Consider the following 27,121-nt stretch of genomic DNA (forward strand, 5'->3'; position numbering starts at 1 on the left):
CCCTGCTCCCTCTCCCCCCCCCCCAAAAAAAAGGATCTGTATTTACCCGAAATAAAAGGAAATATGATAATATTTTCTTTGAATCTCATAGTTCCCCAATTAGACCACAAAGATATATATATATATATATATATATATATATATATATATATATATTGAAACAAGGAAGGGAAAACTGACCAGAAACAATTGTAATAATAAATAGCGAAAACTTTGAGCAAAGAAAAAATATATATATAAGAAGAAGAAGAAGAAGAATGAGTCTCAAATACCCCATCTGTAGATCCAATAAGATCTACAGATGGCATATTTGAAACTCATTCTTCTTATTATAACATTCGAAGTCCAACACGTGGAAAATACCAAGATGAACATATATATATATATATATATATAATTTTAATCAAATTTTGTGGTTATTGTGGGACTGGGCTACCGAGCCATTGCCAGTTTCGAACCCTAATGTGCGTATTGTGTGCACTTGCTGTGAAGCAATGCTTTTTAAAATAGGCATGGAGTTGTGACATTATTTTTTGTATGGACTTGGGATTTTGCTGTTGATTCAATTGTTAGAAGAGACAGGAAAGTTTTTTCATAAATCTAATCTTAAGAATGAAAGTATATAGGCCCTTTGAATCATTTTGTCGTGCTTTTGATCGTCCTTCGTGTTTTGTTTTGTTTTTTCGCAAGAGTTATTTCACATCTAATCCTTGAAAAATCGATAATAATCCAGATTGTTTTTAATGGAAACGGGTCATATGTGTCATTTTTGTGAAGCTTGTTTTTCACTTCGAGAATATAAGGTGTATGTTCCCTGTATATCATATTTCACTAATATCATAACTTCTCATTATTTCATAAATCTAATTCATGTAATATCGAACTATCTGTATTATGATCATGTAAGGTGGATGAACTCAGGTAAATTCATAAACGCACTCCTCCGCAGTGTCGATGAATGCTCCTCAGTCGCAAAATGGTGCAAAAGTCCACCTGTAAAATGCTATATCTGTTTCCAGGAGAGGGGATGAACTTCACACTGAGGAAGTAGTACGTCCAATCAATGAACAAAAATTACATCGCAAAAAAACAAACAAACAAACACGGCGCTGTGTATGGGTCCTACATTCATATCTACTGCTGATATACGTTGCGAGTCAGACTGCGGGCACGTCTCCTGACAAGAACATACTAGTAGGCCTACTTAGTAAACAAAACAAGAAAAACATCCCACTACACATGGACACACCGACATGCAACACACGCATTTACACAGTTGCATATATCGTTCGTCACACAACACGCGCGCTCAGACGTTCTTGCGAGTCGGGATGTACGTGAATGATCCACAGGGTGATATAAACGTGCTACCTCGGACCCAGGTTCAGTACTTTCGCACCGCAGGCACCAGCACTTGCTTTTGCGCTTTCCGCGACGGACACACGTGCTATTTGGCGCTCTCCCTCTCTCCACATGCGTTAAATGCGCAGACTGTAATCGCCACTACTGCACACTTGACTCAACTTGCGGACATTTCTTTCGAAAGTACGAGCATGCAATCTTAAAGTGAGTCTGCCACAATCTAAACTATTTTATTCGACGTAATTTCTTTAAAAATGTAGGAAATCCTCTCTGTTTCTGTAAAATGAAGCGTCGCTACCTTGAGAGAAATAATGTGAGTCGGGATACCGTCATCAAAGTGAATCGAGATTAATCTGATCATAGTACTCTTCATTTTGGACTGGATTCGGACCTGTGACATTTTGAATCAATCGAAGCACTCTTCTACGAGGAATACTCCTTACTGACTTACCAGTTGATCTTGCAGGAAGAAAGGAAGGATCATGGAGTTAATTTGCCGTTCGTTGGCTGTCCTATTTGCCATCTTTTCATGGATTATGGATTCAAGCAATGGTGGGTAAAAATCTTTTGAGATGAATTGTCTTGGTGGGTTAGAATGACAACGTAATAATTGCATTTAAAAGTATTTGCATGTATTTCAGCGTTATTTTTGTTCTGATCTTTACATGTACTCAGCATACTCTGGTTTACTATGACTGCAGCTGTAAAAAGAGAAAACTACAATGATTGAATAGATCGTGCAATAGAGAGATATTGGTGATCGTATTTCATGACAACGAATGTAATTACGATAGCATTCTGTCTTTCTCTTACTCCGCACACGCGCACCTGCTCACGTAAGCTGTACTCGGGGGACGTGGTGGACATCGAGAAATGAGAGTGTCCTACGCGTTTGTTTGTCTGTTTGTGCGTGCGTGTACCATCTCGTTTGTCCTTGATGCTTTGCGCTCTTGAATCAGTCAACAGAAAATAATCTATTCGACGAATTTCAAAGGTTTTGCAAACAATCAGTATCGGCTGCGTACAGCCATTCAAAAGGGAAGCGAAATATATATGCAAAGCTTACTGTCAATACGTTTATGATTTTTTTTTCCAGTACCGGTAGATTATTCACACAAAAACAGTATACAAAGGAGAGTTCTATTTCTTTTTCTAATGTATGCTATGAAAACGATCCTGGAGAAATCTTTCACCTGACCTCGTTTGTTGGTGTCGGGTTTTCTCGGATGAAAGGATTAAAAGCTAATCCTTGTCACATATTACCTCTATCGTTACATGGCACTTTATATACTGATCGCCATATGGAGTACCAAAGAGTGATGTCATGTAGCCATTCATTGCTATGGAAACTGGTTCTAAACAACCTCACCTGGCCCGAGATTGCAAGGGCGCACCTGGTTCCAAAGCAAGCTATAACAAAGGACTGTACAGTGACTTACCGTTTCGATACTCTGTGAAGCCATCATGTATAGTAAATTATTCAGTATACAGTGGCCAAAATGTATGAATGTGTGTGTGTGTGTGTTCACATTATATACGTATTCGTTGAAAGAAAATACGCTCTGTGTACAAGAGGGATGACTTTTCTTGCCTTGCCAGGGGAAAAAGAATAAACTTACCGCTCTGCGATTAAACACTGTGAGCTTGAGAATATCTAATGGCTGCACATTGCGCGACATGCTCCGTAAGTTTTTATATTGTTATTATATTCACGTTGTTGTATCATCATCATCATCATCACCTCCATCCGAGAATCGTACCTGAAAGGGACTGTACAGTATACTGGTTGAGGTGAGAATTCAGGTTTTGATATAACATTAATTTTTTGGTGAGATAATGAGAAACCTCTCGTGAAATATGAAAGAGAATGTTATTTCAAGAAGGATTCAACGTTTATTTGATGAAAATTGGCCTTGAAATGGACTAATATAAAAAACAAACAAACAAAAAACGATCGTAATAAAATTGACAGGCCAGGATTTTTATGAGGATCTTTTTGCTTTACCTTGTTTTTAGATATCTCAGTCAAAGACCGATTTTCATCAAATAAACTTTTGATTCCCCTTAGAATGGTATGCTCTTTAACGTTTCATTGAGTGGTTTCTAATTATCTCGCAAAACGTTACAAGCTGAATCCTCACCTCAACCAGTACTGTACAGTCCCTTTAACGTCTATATGTCACGTCAATCTTGCTGCCGAATAGTCGCTTAAAACCTTTTAAACTACTGGTCTCGTATCGTGGAAATAAGGCCAAAGAATAATAGCTATGTATAAGAGGATCTTCAATTCAATTCATTTCAAATCATTTCATTTCAAATTCTTAATTTCATTTTCGACAAGAACATAGACACTTCACTTTCTTCTGCATTTTTGGTAACAGAGAATAAGGTTTAATAAGCAAAATTAAACAATCTGAGAATAGTATACATTAATTGTGAAACCTTGTACGTGTACATGGTCATGAAAACTGAAGTGATGAAAATGAAGTAACAATACGCAAACTGCGAAAAATGGAGGTACCCACTAAGCTTCGCTCACGCTGTGTTGTGCTGCTCCTACGTCAGTCAGCCGAACCAACATCTAAATCAATTCATGACAACGCCCATACCCCATCCCGCTCCTTAAGAGAGGGCGGACAGTTCTTAATGCACCTCCCCGCCGGGGGGCACCCCTCCCTGATGGTACTAAAAGCCTTGCAGCCTCAAGATGACATGAATCCCCGTAATGGGAACGGCCAAAGCACCTGTGCCCATCGGCCTGCCCGGTCTAAAGCTCCACGTGGGTCAAACCAATCCAGGCTCAAAATATAATCGATTGAATGATAGCAGCGAGCGAAAAAGAACAAAAAAAAAAAAAAAAAAAAGGAGACAGGCGGAACGGAAACGAAGAAATCTAAAAAAAAAATGACATAAATCTAAAGGGCATGTATGACCTTATCACTTAGAGGTGTTTTTTTTTTGTTTTGTTTTGTTTTTTTGCATATCGATATCAATCAGTACCTGAGTAATATTCGAAGAAGTGCACTTGCAAAGCAAGGTCTTAATTATCTGACTGACTAGCATTGTTGGATTGCTGCGTTATCATCCTTCTACTGTTCAACGCTCGGGGGGGGGGGGGGGGGGGGTCTACTCATGAGATGATTGTAAACTGGGTTGTTGTTGTTTTTTATGAGACCTATCCACAGCATTGTCCCTTGTATACATCCATGCAGGCATAAAAGTCAGATTTGACATCTTGCAACTCAGTTACATGATGATAAAGATCATTCTCGGATCCCTACGAGTATACATAGTCTTTCAAAAAGACATGTAACAACATCGAAGTTGCACGACAATGTCAGCTTTTGGAAGGTGCATTGTTGTTATTATTAAAGTTTTTTTCTTCTACCACAACAACTCCGCAAAAGAGGGAACGCGTTTATTGATGACAATGCATTTGATGCTGAAAAGAACAGAAGCCACCTTTTAATCTTATTTTACATCTTGTCAGTTTTCTTCTTGTCAATGGCATTTAACAAGCTGCCAAATTGTATTAAAAAAAATCACCTTGGTCAATATCATCGTCATTTTGTGTACTGTAATTATTGTTTTCATTTCAGTTGTTTTATTTGCGACCGCGCGTTTTCCAATTATTCTAAAAAAAGAAACAAAAAGAAAATATTCGTAGAAGCTGGACACCTGATGTGTTATGTTTTATGTGGATGTTTTGAAGGATTTCGATTTAACCGTCAATTGAAATGAATTCTACCGTGATTATCATAGCTCAAGGCATTCGCATGATCCATTACATCCGAACAGAGCTCTTTATTCTGCCTCAATTATGAGTGTTTGCGTCATGTTTGCCCGTCTGCAAATGATACATTATTCGGCAGATGATGTGTAATACACTGTCCCTCCATTTATCGACGACAGTTCACCTGCTGGTAAGTATATAAATGTCCATCGATTAACGTGGATTTTATCAACGTGACGTATTAATACAAAATCCACACACAGGCACCCACACAGACACAAACGCACTCACACATTTCCCCAACCGCGCTTTCATATTATTGTCAGAGTTTATTTGTAACCATTAAAGTAATTCATACGACCATATTTTCGCTGCTTTTTTATGGGCGATATGAGTGGATCTCTCAGAAGAATGTATATATATATATATATATATAATATATACAATATATACATATATGTATACATTTGTTTATTTATTTGTTTATTTGTATAGAGAGGCAGACAAACAGACAAATGATTTATTGTATAGTTGGTGAATTCTCATCACTGTTCGTTTTCTGTGTCCATTTGATCCTTGCATATTATGTGACACGAAATTGCCTCCATTATGCGAAGGGTCTGCGTCTGTGGTTTCTGTAGATTTCATAATAATGCTAATTTATCTTCAATTAGGCCTACATTATGCGAAAGATCCAAACAGCAAACACAATTCTATAACGCTTTGAAAAAGTGCATTTTACGACATGATTTCTATAATCGTTTTTCTGCACAGTCGGAAAAAAAACACAAGCAAACACGACTCAGCGACTTGTTGCATTCTGCTGATTTTACGCCGCTCGTTTGCACAGCACCAAGTATAGTAACCATGATCTTGGCAAGGGGGAGGGGGAGGTATCTGTATTCTCCTTTTTCACACCGTCCGTAACTGGCTCTTGCTGTTGTTGTTCTTATACTTTTTTCAGAAACGGTACAGTAGCTGAAAGAGGAAACACAGTGAACATGCATTGGCATAAATCGATAAACTGCAGACTGTTGTAGCCGGTTCAGTAGCGTCTGAAAAGCACGCTTGGAAGAAGTTGAACAAGGAACACCCCCTACGATTTCACTGCAAGTCGCGCAAGCGCATGTTGTGTACTTCATTGCACAAATGCATTTGGGCTTTTCCCCTGTCCCCAGTCAATCGCGGGGTTTAAAGTGATGGTACAGTATTGGTGGAGATGAGAATTGGGCTTTTAACTTTTTGCGAGATACCAAGAAAGCACTTATGATATAGTACAGTGCATACCATTTTAAGAGGAACTCAAAGTTTATTTGATAAAAATCGGGTTTGGAATGACTGAAACATTCAAAACAAAGTAAAACAAAGCGATCGTAATAAAGTGTGGGTCCCACACTTTATCAGAATCGCTCTTTTTTTTTGGATATCTCAGCCATTTCAAAACCAATTTTCATCAAATAAACGTTGAATTCCTCTTAGAATTACTAGTACATGCTCTTTCATATGTCGTACGAGGTTTCTCATTATCTTACCAACAAAAAAAATTGAAACCTGAAATTAGGTATCAACCCAAACTGTACGATCCCTTTAAGAACGGGGGGAACGTTTTCCCTCGCATCATCGTTCAGGGCGAACTGGTTTTAGCCTTCTCAACAAACGTGACAAAATGAAAATGAATGCCGGTAATACAAACCAAGCAGAAATTGTAACTGATGCCCATTGCCGATATGTTGTTAGACTGTAAATTTAAACAGACATTAGTTTATATCCTTGAGGTATATAGCCTGCGTCAATCTCGCACGTTTTAAAATCTTCCCTGAGGGTACATTAAAAACTTGTCTTCTCATCGTCCTGTTTCTCTCAACCCTTCCGTCATTCCTCCGTTTCTCCCTTCGCTTGTCTCTTTTTACGATATATATTCTTTCTTCGCGTGAGGAAAGTTCACGTCCACCTTCAATTTCGCTCGTTCCATCCCATCAGCCCCAATTTGATGCACGGGAGTCTCGGATTTGATGGATATCCGATTGGCAGTGTATGACTGTGGTTAACTTTTATTTGTCTTTTCTCCTTGAAGTACGCGAGATCAGTCAGCTCTATAACTATGTAGGGGGAGAAAGCCCCTGTTCACATACCAATACATCGATCTTCAATGGCCTAGGATTCTTATTTCCTGTGGCGATTGTATATATGTTGTCTATCCTTGTATGTCGCGATATAAGATTTCGGATTTCCACTCTCCTTTAACGCTAGTAAATCGACACTTGGATTTCGGATTGCGAAAGGCATTAGGTGAAATGACTACGTGATCAATGTAAAACAGCGAGACAATTTATAGAAACCCTTCGTGATCGCGCACTTTCTTGATAGGAAAAGACATCAGTCGTTTAGTCCCTGCGAAAGGTATATTTCGAAGAGATTTCCGAGACATTCTGGGGGTCTGTTCGTGGAAATAAAGGATGTGGTGTTACATCTTGTAACCGTGAGTTAACTCAGTCGGTAGAACGTCTGCCTCACGATCTGAAGGACCCCGGTTCGATACCCGGGTCCCACTGAGCAATGTTGTGTGTCATCATACCGTCCTCTCTATAGTAAGAGGCAAAACACTCTGTTCTTAGGATAGGACATAAAATGGAGGTCCCGTGTGTGACAGAATCACAACTCATACACTTAAAGGGGCATTCCAGACGATTTTCATAATTTCACATCATGTAGTACATAAATCGACAACTTCATGTTTAGATTTGTGGAATTTATTGTGGTTCTTGAGTAGAGAAACAATACTTTGAAAAACGTTAAACAAATTACACTGAACAAGGATGACGACATAGGAGGCTCACATATTTCAGAAATGTAACAGTGTACGAATGTAATTCCATTACAATACTGCTTGCTTGTGAGTTCACCTGTGTATTATCTATGCATGCCTTCTTCTTTTGTTCTGCTTCCTGGAGCCCCAACTCATGCATTCTTATGGTGACTCTGCCATGTCATCATCCTTGTTCATTGCATTTTGTTCTAAATTTTGAAAATATTTTTATTCTTCATCCCAACTATCATAAATTCTGAAACTCTGTCCTTAGTACAACTAATTCATAGTTGTTCAAATGTAAAAATCTGAAAATCATCCGGAGATCTCCTTTAAAAGATCCGGCTTCATTTATTCATCGCAAAAGCAGAGTGGTTATCCAGGTGAAAAGGTCCCGCTTTACATCCAACTTGCTGGACCCCTTGGAAGACTAGCTAGTGCAGCTGAATATTGGCTATCCAGCCATCTTCTCAGATGAAAATGAAACTAACTATAACTAACTCAAGTTTCAAGTGGATCCTGACTGGGCAGGTGAAGGGTCATGAAACATTCAAACATTTCACTACATACAAAAAAAAAGATGATTCTTCCTACTAACCCTGTTACCGTATAGGCGCAGTTCTTCTGGGATAAAGGAAACTACTGTTGATATTGCTTCCGATGGGTAAGAAGCGTAGCATCTTGATGTCACCATGGTAACAAAGGGGAGGAATTCGTGGATGCATTGTGGCGCACAACGTCTCTCTTGATCAACAGGCTGGATTCTTATTTAGCATGTTTGCATAGTTTGGGCACTACTGATCGAAAGCCAGTAGGAACTAGAAATGTCGCTTTGGCGACTGGTATGCCTCCGCCATAATGCATGATTTTCCCAATAGGTCTAGATAGTACATGTGGACAATGTGTGATTACATTTTCACAAAATTGGCAAAATATTGAAATGACAAGTTTGTCACAAATGTGTTGAATATTCACCTTCCTTGACCTAGGTTTAATTGGATGAATAGGAGAGCATGTATCTAGGGATTTAAGGACTTTAACTTGACTTTGACCTATTCATACATTTAGGCATTGAGTAATTTTCACGGTACAGGTGTGGAGAAAAAGTGCAATTTCTGAATTGAATAGTAAATTGTTACCATTTTCATCTGGCCCTTGACCCTAAAATTCATAAGATAATCACTTTCAGGTAGAACATGCATAATATGTACTAAGTCTCAAGATAGCTTGAACCACTTCCGAGATATGGAGGAAAAAGTTAGTTCAGCACTTTCACTTGATCTTTGACCTTTTGGGCAAAAAAAAGAAGAAAAAAAAAACTTTCCAGAGAATTTCTATTAGGTTACACATGCATACACCAAGTGTAAAAAAAAATAACCCTGCTGGCATTGCATAAATATGAGGGAAATAGTAAAATTTTGAAGTGTTGCACTTGACCTTTGACCCCTGACCTTTGACCTCATGAACCCTACATTCTCTAGATAATCACTTCCAGTCAGTACATGTATACACTATGTTTCATAAGATACCTTGAACAATTTTCCAAGGTACGGAGAAAAAAAAGAAGTTTTAATATTTTTACTTGACCTTTTGACTTTTGACCTTTGACCTCATGACCCAAACTTTCACCAGAGAATCTTAATTGGGTAATACATGTATACACTAAGTTTCAAGAAAATATCTTCTGGCATTCAATGGATATGGTGGAAATAGTGAAATTTTATGTATTTGACCCTGATCTTTTGACCTCTGACCTTTGACCTCATGACCCAAACTTTCACCAGAGAATTTTAATTGGGTAATACATGTATACACTAAGTTTCGAGAAAATATCTTCAGGCATTCAATAGATATGGTGGAAATAGTGAAATTTTATGTATTTGACCCTCACCTTTTGACCTTTGACCTTTGACCTTTGACCTCATGACTCAAACTTTCACCATAGAATCTTAATTGGGTAATACATGTATACACTAAGTTTCAAGAAAATATCTTCAGGCATTCAATAGATATGGTGGAAATAGTGAAATTTTATGTATTTGACCTTGACCTTTTGACCTCTGACCTTGAGCATGTGCACCCAAAAGTTGATAGGCACAACTTCACCCCCTAATACACATACATGCCAAGTTTCATTAGGATACCTTAACAGGTTTTGATAGTTACCTTGTCCACAAAATTCATTACGGACGGACGGAAGGACGGACGGACGGACGGACGGACGGAAGGACGGACGGACGGACGGACGGAAGGACGGACGGACGGACGGAAGGACGGACGGACGGACAACCCGAAAACATAATGCCTCCGGCACCACTTCGTGGCGGAGGCATAAAAACTATTAAAAAAAACTGACTGCGTGAATGCGTTCTTTGATTGTCAATCTATCTCACTATTGTAATTGATGTTGCTTCTATATATCTCAGTGATGTTGCGGATGTACAGATATCTTTTTCTCGAGGGAGTGTTTGATAAACTTGTTTGTCCAACCTGAGACACTCGAGGAGTTCTCGTTTTGTTTTTTCCTACCAACGACTATAGCCTGTAGAAAATCTGAACTTCATTTCTGGAAGTGTACTCTGCAGAGTAGAACCGGTTTGACATCATAATATTCCTTGCCTCTGTATGAATCTAATGTGATTTCGTTGAATGGGGACAGAAATTATGCGTTTTATCTTGTGTCATTTTCTTAAATGAAGAAAAACGCTGCAAATAAATCGACATCAAAATCAGTGTAGTCCACGGTTTTCGTTAGTGCACTTTTTATTGCAACAATTCCTATATCACTTCCTTTTGGAATGCGTTGAGCATGCATGAATCATACGAAAAGAGGAAATATTGAAAGAGGCTTATCAATAGACATGTTTATATATTCAGACCGGGACGAGCCGGGGAGATTCGCCTTGACTTAAGGAATGAGAATGAACGGGTTCGAGGGGGGAAACTAGGCCCGACCTCCAACCGATAGACAACCAGACGATGTCGGCAGCTCTTCCCGAAATTCGCCGGCTTTCCCTTTTGGTGCTCGGTAATCAAAAGTGATGTTGCGGAACTGCCTCAGGCCCCGCACGGACAATAGACTTCACGACTACCAACAGTGAGAACTGAGATTCCTTTTGATCAGCAGATCGGGAAAATAGCTCATAGCAAACCTCACAAGTGCTTGCACGCAAAATCCTTTAACCCTCCCATTTCCACAAGCCGATATCTTGTTAACATGGCATGTAGACAGGTAACCCGTGGGACTTAAAGCGTTAAACATAAGTAGAGAGATAGAATTTATCGCGTTTGGAATGGAGCAATCGTTAAGACATTGAAAGACCTATAGCAATGTTCCTGATAGGGAGAAGTAACCGAGCAGAAGGGCAAAAGAGTTACTGCAAAATAACCCCACACTTTATTCTGTCTATGTTGTCTATTGATCATGAAAGCGTTTTGCAATCACAAAAAGGGCGGTACATAGGTCGTAGCCTACTTTCAGGCCTCGTGATGCAAATTTCTCTCGCACTGTCATCCCTGCCTCACTTGACTCTGAGTGTGGAAACAGACTCGCAGTGTGGAAAATTAACCCACCGGGCCTTTACCTAAAGACTAGTAGAGTAGTTGCAGAAATGCAGACGAAGGGTTGAAAATGGAAACGAAGAAGTAGATCTGTCTGAAAGGGGAAATGAAACTAAAAACTCAAAACGAAGGCAAAATAAAACGGACTGCAAAGTGATGACAGGAAAGAGAGAACATACACTTTTAGACAAAAAAAAAAAGAGAATACTAGAAGTGGGAAACAATGAAGAGTAAAGGCGGGAAAAGATCAATGAATTTACAGACTGAAGGACTCTGCAATTGCTTAATTGCTTAATTGCTAACTTGGACAACACGTACTCAAAGCATTTTTGGGAGTAACGGCGTAAAAAAAGTGAAATAAAAACGCCAAATTGATTAGCGGAGGCAACTTCAAATGAATGTTGGTGGTCTTGCTTCTATCCTTTACTGTCCCTCCAACCATGCATTCAAAGCACGTCATTGAGGGGAACCTATCGCACTACACGGATAATGCAAGAGATTAATTAGATGTAGTAAGCCCATATTTACCTAATCACCTTATGATATAATGGTTCATTAGGCATGCCGTATTGCCGCATCAATTTCATAAATGGGGTTTATGGAACGCCATCCTTATTACACTTGTTCAGGAATAATTATGGGTGTCATTATCTTTCTCTTTCACACCGCGGGTTTATTATAGTGTCAAATGATCGCCCGTCCGTTTTACCTTCATCTTTGTTTTGTTGTGTTTTTTTTTTTTTTTTTTTTTTTTTGGTAATAGCCGGGTGGAAAATGAATGCAGTGTTTCCGCGTTAGGAAACACGACCGCGCGGTGATAAAAACCGCATGATGATAGAACCGTAAAAAAAAGAAAAAAAATTGTTGCAGTTGTTTATCACGTAGTTAATGGAGACCTCCGGATGATTTTCAGACGTTTACCTATGAACACTATAAATTGCTTTTACTGGGTACCGAGTTTCAGAATCTATAGTAATTGGGATGAGGAATAAGAATGTTTTCAGGAGTTATAACAAATCGCAATGAACAAGGATGATGACATAGCAGCCTCACCACAAGAATGCATTAGTAGAAGCTCAAGGTAGCAGAACAAAAGATTAAAGCATGCATAAATGCGACACAGGTGAACACGTTATTGTGATGGTATTACATTGCTACATTTCTGAAATATATGTGAGGCTTCTATGTCATCATCACTGTTCAGTGTAATTTGTTTTGGGTTCGTAGAATATCAATTTCTCTGCTCAAGGATCAGAATAAATCCCACAAATCTATATGAAGCTGTTGATTTATGTACTTCATGATGTGAAATGATTATGAAAATCGTGTGAAATGCCCCCTTTAAGCGTCATCTTACTTCTTCAACTATATGGAGAGTCGACAGTGCCATAGAGCTGTTTCAGAAGACTATAGGATTGTTATTTCCCCAACATGGATAATTTTTGATGTAGATATCGTCATAACTACAAAAAAAAGAATTTCGTGTGGTTTTTCTTGTGGCTTTATGTCATTATACTTCGTGTGTGTGTGCGTTGTCTCTTTTCACCAGTGTGTCGATTGCAGGAGTCCACTACATAAAAGCCGACAATTCCTTTTTCAAGAAATATATTAGCTTTAGCCATACATGACACGACACATCGAAAAAAGTGGTTAAAACGCTGTTAAATGCCGTTGTGTATATGGGTAGCTCGCCCTAACCATAACATCCCTTGCACTACGGAATTGTTGAATCGGTTTAACGTGGTTTTCTCCAGAGACGAATGCTTAGGGTTCTGGGTTGTGAGTTCCACGATGTACCTGTGCTATGCCGTGCTCATGAATATGCAGTGTAGTATGTGAATGTAAAGATTCATGAATCTTTAATGTGGTTATAGCTTGTGTTTAATTTTATTGTTACACAACAATGTCCTCGATGGCCGATTGCCATTATCAAGATGGATAAAAAATCGGAACAAATGACAACACCCAAATATTGCTTATCAGTTCATTTCAGTTCAGCTTATTTTCATTCATCGTAAAATACATAAAAATACAAAGACACACGCAACTACAAACTTAGAAAAAACTTGTTTTATGTGAATGGGGATCAACAAAAAGAACTTTAAAGTCTTATGACACGCTAAGCCCGGTATACTAAAATATTTCATTATGAAGGATACAAAACACAAACACAACCGTACGATCATAAAAAAAGTAGTCCAATCTTGTTTCTCGAAAGTTCCATTGACCCACAGCCCCCCCCCCCCTTTTTTCCCCCAATCTTCATCGGCCTCTGATTTTGGCCAACAATCAAATGTATGGAGACTGCCTACTCCTCCCTGAAATTCAGTTATGTAATATAACTATATATTAGAGTATGTGCAGTTGTTCATTCCCATTAGTCCAAAAAAAATATATATATATAAAAAATATCAGATCTCGTGAAGGTATGACGAGTAAATGATTCAAGCAGGAAAGTTATTCAGTTTCTAAACACGCAATTTCACGTGAAAGATTTAACCGTCACGGATAGGACGCGCTCATGAAAAGCCGAAACCCAAACTTGCATGGAGAGCACCGGACCGCGTGGGCGACAGTTCCTTTAACACACCAAGCTTTCAAATCGGTGAATTGTGTACACATCGGCCGTGTTTGCTCGCAACAAGGCTTGGACTTTCACTGCCTCCTTTTTCACTCGACACGCGCACTTTATTGTGATGGTAATCAGAAAGTTGATATGGACCCAGGAACGCAGCACGCACATGTTCCAGAAAGGGGAAGATAAGTTATACAGCTTCAATTACCTTATCAAATAGAGAAAGCTGCTTCCACGCTCGACATCTACGGGAACTTTACCTCCACGCTGCACATTTCTAATTTACATCAGCTGATAGCATTTGTCCCTCTTTCTTATACCTCCCCCCCCCCCCCGGGCAAAAAAACAACAAAAAAACAAAAAACAAACAAAAAAACAAAATATCCCCTCACTCCAGGCGTAATAATCTATTTCAATGTGTCCATCTTCTAACAGAAAAAAAAAACTTAGATGAAGAAAGGGCTCGTGAAAAAAAAAATATTGTTCAAGTAATCGTGTGAAATCTTAAGTCCGAAAAAAGGAGCTATGCAGTCACTATGTTGCGGTTAATATGAAGTAGAGCCAGATATGATTAAAACAAAGAGATGATTCTATGCTTTTTCCGTGCATCCCTATGATATACAGTTACATGATAGATATTGACGTATTGGCCCTAAATCAACCCCTAAATATGATGGAGCTTATAAATTTTGTTCATAACTTCGATAGTTTACCATCAGTGGGAGATAGCTCTCCATAATAGTGTAAAAGACTTTATAGCAGACATGGAGCACACACGTACATGATTTAGACAAAGGTACAAGTTGGACATGCGGTGTTGTAGGCTGAGAATGAAGTACAATTCAAACGGGAATTAAGCTTAACGTAAAGCTTACCTCTATTCATCTTCTTTGGTTCTTTAAACTTTAAAGAATAAACCCGATGGCTAGCCTGTATTTTCTTGGGTCAGTATGGTCTGTGTAAAATGAGTTCTCCGGTAAAATAAAAAGAAACGAAAAAAAAAAACTTACCATTGAATAAAACTCTTTATACAACACCTGAGAATGATGTCGAATTGTGATTGGCCAAGAACATGTCACATGACATTCAATAGAAAATACCTACCAAACTCATTGAGAGTGACAGCCATACAATAGGCCCCTGGCATGGGCCTATTGCACGGCTCGAAGGTACTATAGCACGGCTTCGTGGGGGGCTACTAATGCATGGCCGCTCACAGAGTTCTGTGGCTCACAGCAGCTAAGCGCCAGCACTGACTAGGCATTGTACGTGCTGGCCGGCTGCGCTGCGATGCGCTGCGGTAAACAGACCAGTCGCGGCGTTAACGTGTACGCGCAGCTACTTTACCTAGCTAGCTATATGTATTGCGGCCTACCTACTGCTGTGTTTTTAGTTTTGACTCTGATCTGCTACGTGGAGATATCCCAAAATCAAGACTTCATTTCAAGTTGAGAATTCAAACCGTAATTTGATTATTTTTCTGTGTTTTTATACAACCCAAATCATTTTCGGAAATAGAGAAAGTCTAGACCTACTACTAACAAATTCGTTAGCTAGATCTACCGACATCTCAGGTAGGCTTAACAGTCAGGCCTAACTCGATCTAACGTTAGCGTAGAATGGGTATAGACCCTGGTGGTCGAATCATGACGAGTGTTTGAAAGCAGTACACAGGGTGGTTTACAATTCTCGGCCTAATTTATTTTTGGGCCTTCCTGAGTTAGCGGTCACTAATTTAGTACTGTGATTGTGGACAAGGTGTTGTATAAAACGAATAATTTATGATTTTGTTCGTGCATTGGAGCACGTAATATCGCACTCGGCGCGAGATTCGCCACTGGTCTATTCAACGCGGCGCTACGCGCCTTGTTGAATAGACCAGTGGCTTATCTCGCGCCTCGTGCGATATTCGTGCCCTATGCACTCACAACTCATAAATCATTCGTATAAGATATTGCATAACATTCTCAACGTAAATGAAGGATGCAGAATGTAATTCGTTGAGCATTGATAATAATTCACTGCGTGTATGTTTGGATCGGGAACGCTTCCCTCACCATTCCTTACTTAGTATCTCCACCAGTGATTGCTAGGAAGAGCGCAAGAAATTGTAAGCAGTACTACATGTACTAGGCTTAATAGATGCTTATCGCTTCTTTTTTGTAAAGCTGTCTAGTGTGCCTTCAACGTGCACATCAAGGACCCTTAATCACATCGCGCATATAGTCAGATATAAAGATATAAGAGTGCTCCGTGAGACGAAATGTATTGACAAAAATAGAATTTGCATGATTATGAAGGAACTCTTCAAATGAATGCACTATGAACAAGAAGATGAGGTGAACAATGATGATAATAATCAGACAAAACCAACCACACACAAAAACACGCAATTGCGCGCAAAAAATAAAAGACACCAAGCATTGATTATCATACAAAGTGATACATAATGGCAGATGCTTAAACAAAGCTTTCACAACTTACTTGCAAAGTGGTTAATTATAAGCTATTACATTGTCGGATGCAGATGCAGATGGGATAATTTTATAAGATCGAAGACGATCGAGAGCAAATGCAGAGTAGTTATATTTTAAACACCTTCAAGTTGCCATTCTGGAACCCATTACTGAGATTTCTTTTCAGGTAAAGAATTTTGGACGTTTCTGCTGTTTAAGTTTTCAGTCTTAACTTAAGTGTCAGCTAATCGGTGGGGGCGGTGGATGGATGTAATCATATTCTAACATAAGGTTGTAGTCCATTACGTCTTGGTTTATCAGAATTGACACGGGCTGCTTTGCGTCAGGTGTTTAAAATAATCTTTCTCCGTTCATTGGCCCTGCTTTATTAAACCATGTGATGGAAATATCTCGTACTTCTTTGAAGTACAAGCCTAAAGTGATGGGTTCCCAGTTCATGTTATGTATTATTTTGTCTTGCCTTGCTTCTATAGTGAGTGTTGTCCTCTTTTATTCTATTTGATAAATAACTCTGGATCTCTCATATCCAGTGAAGCAATCACTATGATATCCATAAACTCAGAACGCACATTCCGCGCTGTAATAGAAGAGAAAGATAAATGAATTGAATTTTAGTGCCAGTATACCCCCGCGTCAACGTGCTATAGCTAAAAATAATTTACATCTCCGCCTTAGCGAGCCGCTGCCAGTCGGTTAGAATGAGCGGAGCAGACGACAGTGAAAAGAAGTGGGCGAATTCGTTTTTGAACTGTGCAAACATAGCGCGTTTTTCTTTTTTTATACTGCCACTCGAGCGTCTCCGATCACTAATGTGCTCTTGCCTTTGCAAAGAGTCATTATTTGTCCAGTCGGGGAATTGCTTAAAAGACAAATTGAAGTGGAAGAGGACAGCGCAATTAAGGTGAAGGGCAAAAGGGACGATGTGAATGAAAAATGAAATAGAGAGAGTGAGAGAAAAAAGAAGCAGAGAGAGAGAGAGAGAGAGAGAGAGAGAAGAGCCCAGAGGAGAGAAGGGGTGATGGGGGAAAAAAGTACGTGCGTGTATGGGCGTGTGAGTACGTGTCAAAAAGTGTGTTTTTATTTTCTTAAAGGTTGAAGTGGAAGAGGACAGCGCAATTAAGGTGAAGGGCAAAAGGGACGATGTGAATGAAAAATGAAATAGAGAGAGTGAGAGAAAAAAGAAGCAGAGAGAGAGAGAGAGAGAGAGAGAGAAGAGCCCAGAGGAGAGAAGGGGTGATGGGGGAAAAAAGTACGTGCGTGTATGGGCGTGTGAGTACGTGTCAAAAAGTGTGTTTTTATTTTCTTAAAGGTTGACTATACTGCTGCTGATAAGGAATCTTAACTGTTGAAGGGGTCAAGGCGACGGACACCTACAGCTTTTAGCAAATAATTCTATGAATATTTTATACAAGGGGAATAGGGGAGATGGATAAGAGATAGGCCTACATCAATTAGCCGTGGGTGAGTCTTTGAAGAGTGCAATTCATTCTTTTAATCTTACATTGTAAAGTTAGGCGTATTTTCGGATTGTGAGTTATGAAATATTTGTGAACACAATATGGTGACAAACCAACTTAAGTAATTATGGCACTGGAGGCTATATGGGCAAAACAAAATATTTGGATGTAACATTGTATATCTTTACAGATATATTATTTATATGGCCCTTGATCCTGATGCAGGCCAAGACAGGTCAAACGGTCGATTAGAAGGGAAACGAAGAGAGGACAATCCACCTCAAATCTCATTTTTTTCACTATATCATTATGATATCCACAATGAGGCACCGTGTACGTTTCGGGCAGGAACGATCTATATGGCACTATGGATTATTTAGAGTAATGCAGTTTTGCTTCCAAAAGAAAGTCAACTCCATTCTTATCAAAATTGATTGGTGATATTTGCGATTAAAGCTCAACCCCCCCCCCCCAAAAAAAAAAAAAAAAAAAAAACCAAAGAAAATACTAATAAAATGTGGTATTTTTAAGTCATAATTCGAAAACACTCCTTGTTACTTAACAAGAGAGGCGTCACTGGAAAGTTCATACTTCGCGCTTTGATGATGGACTTATTTTCAAATATCTAAAAATTATGCTTAGCCTATTTTGTGATGAAACTCTCCATATCTCTTTATCAGACTATCTATCTATTCATTTATCTATCTATCTATCTATACATACATACATACATACATACATACATAGTACATAATTTAATACATAATTTTTAAAAACAGCATAAACGACATGTATTCCACGCTATATCTTCCTTTAAAAAAAGAGAAAGTCAGGGACACACGCTTGAGAAGACGGGGGAATGGAGGGAAACGAATGGGGGAGATATATGCAGTAAAAAGACATTATGCCAGAACAGGATGCACTTCATACGTCAGAGATACGTGGTAGCACTGTATGCCTGGACGGTGAAGTGATAGCAGATAGGACCGGGAGAAGACACGTGTTTACTTAATACTTGCTGAAGTGGAGAAAATGTTCAACGACAGAGAAACGAGCGAGCCTGCTTGCGATCCCGCCCCCCTTATCCTTTTCCGACAAGGGCGATATCTATCCCTATTTGGCCGGGGAAACAAAAAGAAAAAAAAAAGTTGGATACCTTCTTCACAGCGTCTTTGATTTAGCAAAAACGTCTGTCTGATAGTCATCAGAAATGAAAGAGAGAGAGGAGGGAGGGATGGAGGAGGGGAAGGGAGAATAAAGAAAGGTTTGGAAAACACTGTCACATTGAGTGAAAATGCTTCAATTTCGCTCAGACACCGCATTAGTAAGAGGGAATTTCACAAAACTGTTCACACATAAAAAAAGGGCGCGTATATATTCATTACATGAACTACACAATGATGAGTTTGAATATAGGTGAGCATGTACTGTCACTCTACTCAGCTTTCAGTATTATTGTCCTATATCCAATGCAAGATAATTTTATCATATCCTGTAAAATCTTAGATATTTCACTTTAGATGTTCCACACTCCGTGATCATCACTGTAAACATTCACAACAAGGGCAGTGCAGTGTGTCGATGAAATGGCATCACCCGCTTTCCATAAACAAGAAATCGCGCCACGCTGGACATACTTTCATACGTCATAAGGATGAACTGAACGCCTTCTATCATGCATTAACAACAACAACAACAACAACAACAACAACAACAACAAACTTACCGTTGTGGAATCTCGTGTCATGCTGAAAAATCTCTATATCGACGTAATCAACAACATCTTGACCCATTAGATTATTTTTTTTATTTTTGCCCTTTTGTAGTGACTGCAAAATAAACCTCAATCTCTTCCGGATTACTAAAAAAAAAGAGCATGATATATCAAGTGCATTGATTCGTAAATACGAGTCTATGGCTTTGCAGAATAGAATTTTTTCGTGTTTTTTGTTTGTTTGTTTGTTTGTTTCTGCGTCTCGTTCCTTTGTGTTCTCCTCCTCGGCAAACGATAATGATATTACTGGAAGTTAGACTTGTTACTTGTGTGTGTGCGTTTTATTCCTTCTGTTAAAAATAAGGGAGATTTATAATATACCATATTGCCCAGAGCCTGTTATTCCAGTGAAGCAAAATGCCTATCAATAATGGTATCCTCCACCTGTGTAATTGTTTGATAAGATGGAATGACTGTACTCATATCATACACGTAATTATATATTTTTGTAAGTGCTCGTGTTTATATTCGGATGTGAACATTACCGACTTTGTCATAATGAGTCAATTCGAACATTGGGAAAGATAAAACAGATAAAACTCAAACAATGTCGCACTGTGAAAGTTTTGGCAGAAAACTTTGTGGCTATTGGAGACGAGGTAAGAGCAGTTTGAAAGATTTATTCAAACGACTTTGAGGAACTTGAGTTGGTCTCGATAATAAACACTGCCAAATCTGTCCTCCCTTCAGCCATCAACTCTCTGCTCTCCCTTTTAAAACACTCTTCTCGCTAAATTAGAGGACAATCCCAGCCTCTTCAGTTTCTTGCACTGCGCCACCGGAGCACTCTAGGGGAAGGCGAGTAGTCTCCACTCGCTCCTCATTTAGCTCGTTTATAATCTGTAAATGTCTTAAATTTCTGCCCTGCTCTCTGCCCCCGCCCCTCACCCCTCCCTGTCGGTCTACCTATTCATTGAATCGTTCTTATCAAATTTAGAATCGCGCGTACGTCGTCTGCAGCGGCCTAAGCTGTATCGCTAAAGCTCCCCGAAACTGCAATGAATATCAATTGTAGGTACCGTTTGTTGATGGGCGACAAGGAATGCTCATCTTATTGGCTAAATTTGTCTCTTCTTTTCTGCAGGTAAAGAACAACAACAAGAACAACAAGAACAACAAACAAATACCAAAATCCGTTTGGGTCAAGACTAGTGGTTAGCGAAACGAATCCCTAAAGATCTCTATACTCTTGGAACCCTCCTCGTCTGTCTATAGGCCTATGTCTATATCTCCTCCCCCCCCCCTTTCGCTTCCATTTTTTTTTCTCTCAGTTTAATTACGTTAGATTTATCCAAATATGGCGACCAGTACTCACTCACGGTATCTTAAAATAAAACATAATTATGAGCGTTGATGATGAACAATGGAAAAGTGTCAAGATTTCAATAAGAACGTCAATAATGTGACAATTTTGTTGTTTTGTTTTATAATGTTTTTTGATTTTTTTAAAGATTTTAGTTTTTACTCTATATCTCCATCTCATGCGTAAGGCACTATTCTTTCAAGCAAATTGTGATAACTACATGTCAGTGAAGGAAGATGCTTGTACATATTTCTGTGATGGTATTCATCTGTAGCATTAAAAGATGTCCAAAAAAAAAAAACCAGCAGATAAATAAACAAACAAATGAATGCATTGTTGAGCGCGAGAGAACAAAACAGCAGCTAAGGACAGACTTGATCTTCTCATTATCTGACACTAGTCGCAGAAAAATGCAGCCCAAGGTGGGAACCACTGGACGATAACTCTTGTTTTCGTTTTGTTTTGTTTTTTCGTTCATGAAATCATCCTATCTCCCTATCAAATCCATGCATGAATCAAGTTCCTTAACATTCTAATTAACTTGTACCAGAGCATCCGCTGCTTCGCTGAATGCAGCGCTGTATAGTCGTAATAAATGTAACTCGCTGGGTCGACGGGGAAAATAAAGATTGAAAGTTCCCTCCTTATTTTAGTCCAACAGGCCAATTCAAACACTTCGTCAATGATCACTCGAAAGAACCGTTTTAGGATTGTCTACGTCACCATGCTGTCAAGTATATATCTGCCTTTGAATGGTCGAGGGTACGCTGTCATGGACGGGATACCTTGTGTATACATAGATTCATGCCAGCGCAGACGCACTCTTGTATACTGCTCGAAGAGAAGACTTCTTTATTACTCTGTAAAGTCTGGTCTGACTAACCTTAGCCTTTAAGTCGTCACGGCCAGTGAAAGAAATTGTTTAGCAGTGTTGGATGAGCCTACACGCTTTCACTGATCTCTGATGTTTTGGAATTATTGGTATAATGCTATGAGAAAAAAAAAATACAGAAAAACAGAAATGTGAAGAGTTAGTAGTATACACTGAAGAGGTAGCTACTAATATGATATTAGTAAGTTGTAACATACACCTCCTTACACTTAAGAATGTGAAACCTTGCAAAGCATTGAAACATTGTCGTGTTATAAAGTTTTGATAAAATGAATAATGAACGTTACTTTAAAAAGAAATGACATTAATCATTGATTCAATCACAGAATGTTCAGACAGCCTGATATACTTTATTGTAATCGTTTATTAACGTTAAATCTTGTTGTTCTGGTTTTTTGTTTTAACGGTGTGTATCACTCAGGATTGAGTATTTGCGCCATTATACTTTCTTTAATGAAAAGGAAGTTTACTAGTCTTTCTCAAGCCGTTTTGCTTACTTTAAGAGAGTACCATGAGTTGTTAAGCATTGAATGTTGGAACATGTCGAAGAGAAAGTTACGATAATTTCTTTGTCGAATCGCAGTCGGCATTGCTCTCCCTGAGTACCTGCCAAAAATGATCACCAGAGCGTTTGTTATGTGACAACTTTTCGCTTGGTCTAAAGGAAGAGTTTTTTATATAAAACAGTCCAAGGATGTATAAACACTGCATGAGCAGGGTTTACAAAAGTTAGTCAGGACATCATGATTATGAGTTCTAGAGGCATATACCCCAAGCCACGGTCCTCCGGCCTTGTGGGATTAGAAGCCAGTCTTTGTGACTTTATTGAACAAACCTAGAAATCATCTCGCTACTTGAAGAAAAAAAGTCCCCAGCAAGATTTCATCACTCCAGCATTAGAAAAGGCACCGACTCCTGGTTCAAGGAAAATCTTTGAGTTCATGATACTTCTCGAGGGTTACCAGTAATGACCACTGACGTTACGTCCCACTTCAAGTCTCGTAATGAGGAGGGCAGGATTTGTTCACCTGATTACCAAATCTTTTTTTAGAGTTTTTTTTTTTTTTTTTGCATTCGTAAAAGCAAAACGAAATTACGCCTATTCTTTCCCTTTGTCTGTTCAACATGCAACATTATAAACCTGATCGTGTCGTATTTTGATAACAATGTTCGACAGATTTGACCCGCGGGGTATGACAGGCTGGCTCCCTGAAAGCTAACTAACTCGATATGGCACTCCATTTTGCGTCTTGAGTGCATTGTACGGTAATCCCGTTCTTGTAGTTTGTTATATAGCAATCCAGCAGAGCATGAGTGCGCGTCGACCCTCATCCGTCTGATTAGGAAATTGATCTCTTTTTTTTTTTATAAACTTCAGTTCAACGTTCTACTATCTTTGACCTCTACGTAATGACTTTTCGTGTTACGTAAAAGTTCATATCCCTAGAGACGTTGACAATCAGTGTTTGAATTTGTCTGGGTGTTTGTCTAGGGATAGTTAGGTTTTTATTCTTAGTTCATGTAATTCATTTTGAGAATTTAGTTTCAAGTACAAATAGGTAGTTCAATGATATAATATGTATAATTGTTTTACTATGCTATGTTGGGGGATGCACCCTATAAACATCACTTCTTCAGCATTTCTCGCCATCTCCTGCATTTTCTAAACTTCAGAATGTTCTTTATGCTTTTTCTTTTTCACTCTATCATTAGTATATCAATAAATTTCACTTATCATGTTTTGTAATGTTGTCATATATATGTACTTATATGTTATGTGAAAAGAAAACGGATTTACAAGTTCTGTTGGAGATGGAAAAAAAAATAAATGAATGAGTGAATGAATTACGTGTCAAGGATTATTAAATCACTCACAAGCAATACTTTCATATTACTTTAAAACAATCATTTCCGCCGCAGATTTTTCGTAACTTCCTTTATGGCCCAACATGTTTTTCTCGTCCAAAGCAACATCTGAAAATACATATCCTCTAAACTTGAAATATTTATGACTTGTTGCGTGGACGTTTTTTGAGATGCTACTGAGCACGTTTACTGTAATCACGCCATATGTAAAGCTTAAGGGTAATCGACAGGTACCTCATGCACATTTCGCGCTCCATATACTTCGCCAATATACCCGCAGACGATCAATAATGTCACACTAAGTGGCTCATTGGACCAAAGGAAGGTGTAGATAAAGAGGGTTACTGGCTAACTTAGCTAGCTGATGATCGTTAAGGGGATAGCCGCACCATGGTAACAGAGCAGCGGAACATTATCCACACCTATAGAATGTTCTTCGAATTCATCCACCAACCAATCATTCTGGATAATAAGCAAGTGAACCTTCCTCGCAGTCAAATCGAAGTGTTTCGCTGGTAATGAATACTTAATGCCACCACTCGCTAACATCTCCGGCAATTTCATATCAAAAAGCCTTTTGAAATTTACAAGAAAGATCGAAGCGCAGAAGCGCGTCAAGTCCAATGCGGTTATCAATGCGGCTTGCCGCAGAAATAGACATACCAAAAGCTTGGTAAAATTCTGAAGGAAAATTAAAAAAGACTTTATTGCATTTGCTCTCCACCTACAGAATGTTCGTATTCATGGAGGTATTTCAGGGACATTCAACTGTCTTCTCCCGATAGATTTTTCACATCAGTGCAAAGAGATTGCACACAGAATATTCATGTGACAGGTCGACGAACTCAAAACGGAAGAGGATACCAGTAGGTACGTAATGTGTCGAATGTGCGTGACGTCACAGAGAGTGATCTCGCACGACGATTTCGTCCTTCCCTCATTACGCAGGGCCGCTCTGTTTAGGGCTTGGGGCAGGTATCGCCTGAGCAGCATACCTAAACACTGGAGAGATATTAGAAGATGGCAAGGAGAATGAAGGCTGAAATAGTATCAGTGTCAATGGGAAACATTTAATATGACATCTTTTCGCAGATCAAAATGGTTTCTTGTCATGGGCTTGTCACGTGGATTGATGATATACTCCCTCCCTTGAGAGTATGAACCATCGCAAGTAATAAATCATTGTTTTCAATAAAGCACAGGAAATCCCTTCGACTTTTCTGCACATAAATCAATTAGACAACAATTCCCATACATGCAAAAAGTTAATGTTCACGTCGTAAAATTCAATACTGGTATTTATTCTTACTCAAGGGAATGTCAATACAATATTATATTTAATATGTCATCTTCCCTGCAGCACTTCCTAAATAAATGACCGGATAGAGCAACGCCCCGGTAGCACGTATTTACACTTCTTCCTCCTAGTCCTAGCTACATTATGTTGCCAACTAAACAGCAGGGGAGTTCAGACTTCATTTTTTATACATAATGACTCTATGTGTGGTAGATTAGGACAATCGTAAGTGTCAAAAATTTGAATGTAAATCTGAGAAGAATGCGTGCATTCATCGTCATCACTCTAACCATCATCATCATCATCATCATTAGTATCATCATCATCATCATCATCACCATCATGATCAGCATCATCATCATCGGCATCATCATCATTATCATTTATCCTCATTATCATCATCATCATCGTCATTACCATCATCATCATTACCATCATCATCATCATCATTATCATCTACATCTTCATCATCATCGTCGTCATCATCAATAAGTATCACGTCTGTTCCAAACATTGGCGCCCATGGCCCTCCAGCCAGTTTTAGTCGATTTCCCGCAGTTTAAGGAAATCTGCCCAACTGTTTAAGGTCTGAAGATGTGTGTGCGATGTTCTCTTCCTTCCTTCGTTTTCCTTGGATTTTCAAGCTAAAACTAGGCTAGACTATTTTCATCTTTGATCTACGCATGTCCTACAAATGCCATGTACTCCCCCCTCCCCCCCCCCCCCCCCCCCATCTGACGAGAGGTGTAACTCATATTGTTCTCACAACGACGTTACTTGTTACTTTTTAAGTGCATGATGCAAACATTGTCCTTCCCTAAATCCACAACTCGGTTGCCTCTAAGTTTCCCTCAGTGGCCCTTGCTGATTGCCCAACACTTACAATCACATTACTTAGAACTGGCCACGTACACGCTTTCATTTTTTTTTTTTTTTTTGCGCGCGCTAACCAAGCAACAGAGCGTAGGTACGTTTCTGCTGGTATTTGTCATTGTGTATTTCATCTTGTCAAATGTGTCCTATACCACACCTATTGCCTTCGTTATTTCATTACTACATCTACTGGGAATATATACGCCTATAGGAAATTCTCCTGAGCAGATTTCTGGTATTTGACAGGTATTGATGCTCTTATTTGTAACATTCGACAATATTACACATTCAATTTTTTGATATGTTTTGATTATTTGTAAAATTCGGCATATGAAACTATAAATAAAAACTTCCAGACACAAACAAGCGAACAAATACATAAACAAACAAACACTTTTACCCTTTGTCTTTTTTGTACGGCATATTTCAAACGTTCATCATTCCGGACGAGTTTAGTTCATTCCCATCTACTTTGTAGTGGTGATTATTATCGCTACCTTTTCTTTTTCTTCTTTTTTTCAGGTCACCAGGCCTTCTTCTTGTTTTTGTTTTCTTTACTGCTTACAGGCAATCCTTTGTTTCCAATATACGCCACTATCTACTCGCTTCTTGTAGATTAGAGAGAAAGATATTGGCAAGAAGATGATGCGGGTTGCTACGCTTGTCTGGAAGCTATAGATGAGACGAATTATATATGGTTGAATTCAAGAGATAACACAAAAAAGAGGACAAATAGAACCCCGCCCCTTTTTCCAGGGAGCAATCGGGAAGAATAACAAGATGTAATCACCGAAATCTACCAAGCAAACGCACGCAAGGTCTCCGGTTGCTAAGCAACGGATATCCATAGAAGACCTTCATGAAAAAAAGGTGAATTTTCTTTTCTTCCATTTCCAGACCAAAGTACTTGCGATGAAAGATGGGTTTGGCATCCCTGCGTATGTTCTTTGAAATACAATTCTTGAATGTCTAGATTGTTGAAATTTCGAATTGTCAGATTTGAGTGATCGACGCCATAAAATGATGATGGCAACGAAAATGTAACAAAACTGTAAATGATTAATGATGTAGAGACGTGGAAATCCATAATACATTTAATTTCGATAACATTCACAAATATACCACGACTCCAATGAATTATGATA

The 27,121-nt window shown here is 38.9% G+C and overlaps 1 protein-coding gene across 1 annotated transcript in view; it reads left to right on the forward strand.

The window, feature by feature from the left end:
• Positions 1 to 1,695: 1,695 nt before the first annotated feature.
• Positions 1,696 to 27,121, forward strand: part of LOC139712917 (uncharacterized) — a 95,875-nt gene continuing 70,449 nt past the window's right edge. Inside the window, exon 1 of the mRNA XM_071624699.1 lies at positions 1,696 to 1,914. Within this exon, the coding sequence (XP_071480800.1) occupies positions 1,845 to 1,914 (70 nt within the window). The 5' untranslated portion in view covers positions 1,696 to 1,844. The remainder of the gene's footprint in view (positions 1,915 to 27,121) is intronic.

This window comes from Diadema antillarum, unplaced genomic scaffold (assembly GCF_040938485.1).
Source record: "Diadema antillarum isolate AM-2024a unplaced genomic scaffold, OU_Dant_1.0 scf00000042, whole genome shotgun sequence".
Classification (NCBI taxonomy): Eukaryota; Metazoa; Echinodermata; class Echinoidea; order Diadematoida; family Diadematidae; genus Diadema; species Diadema antillarum.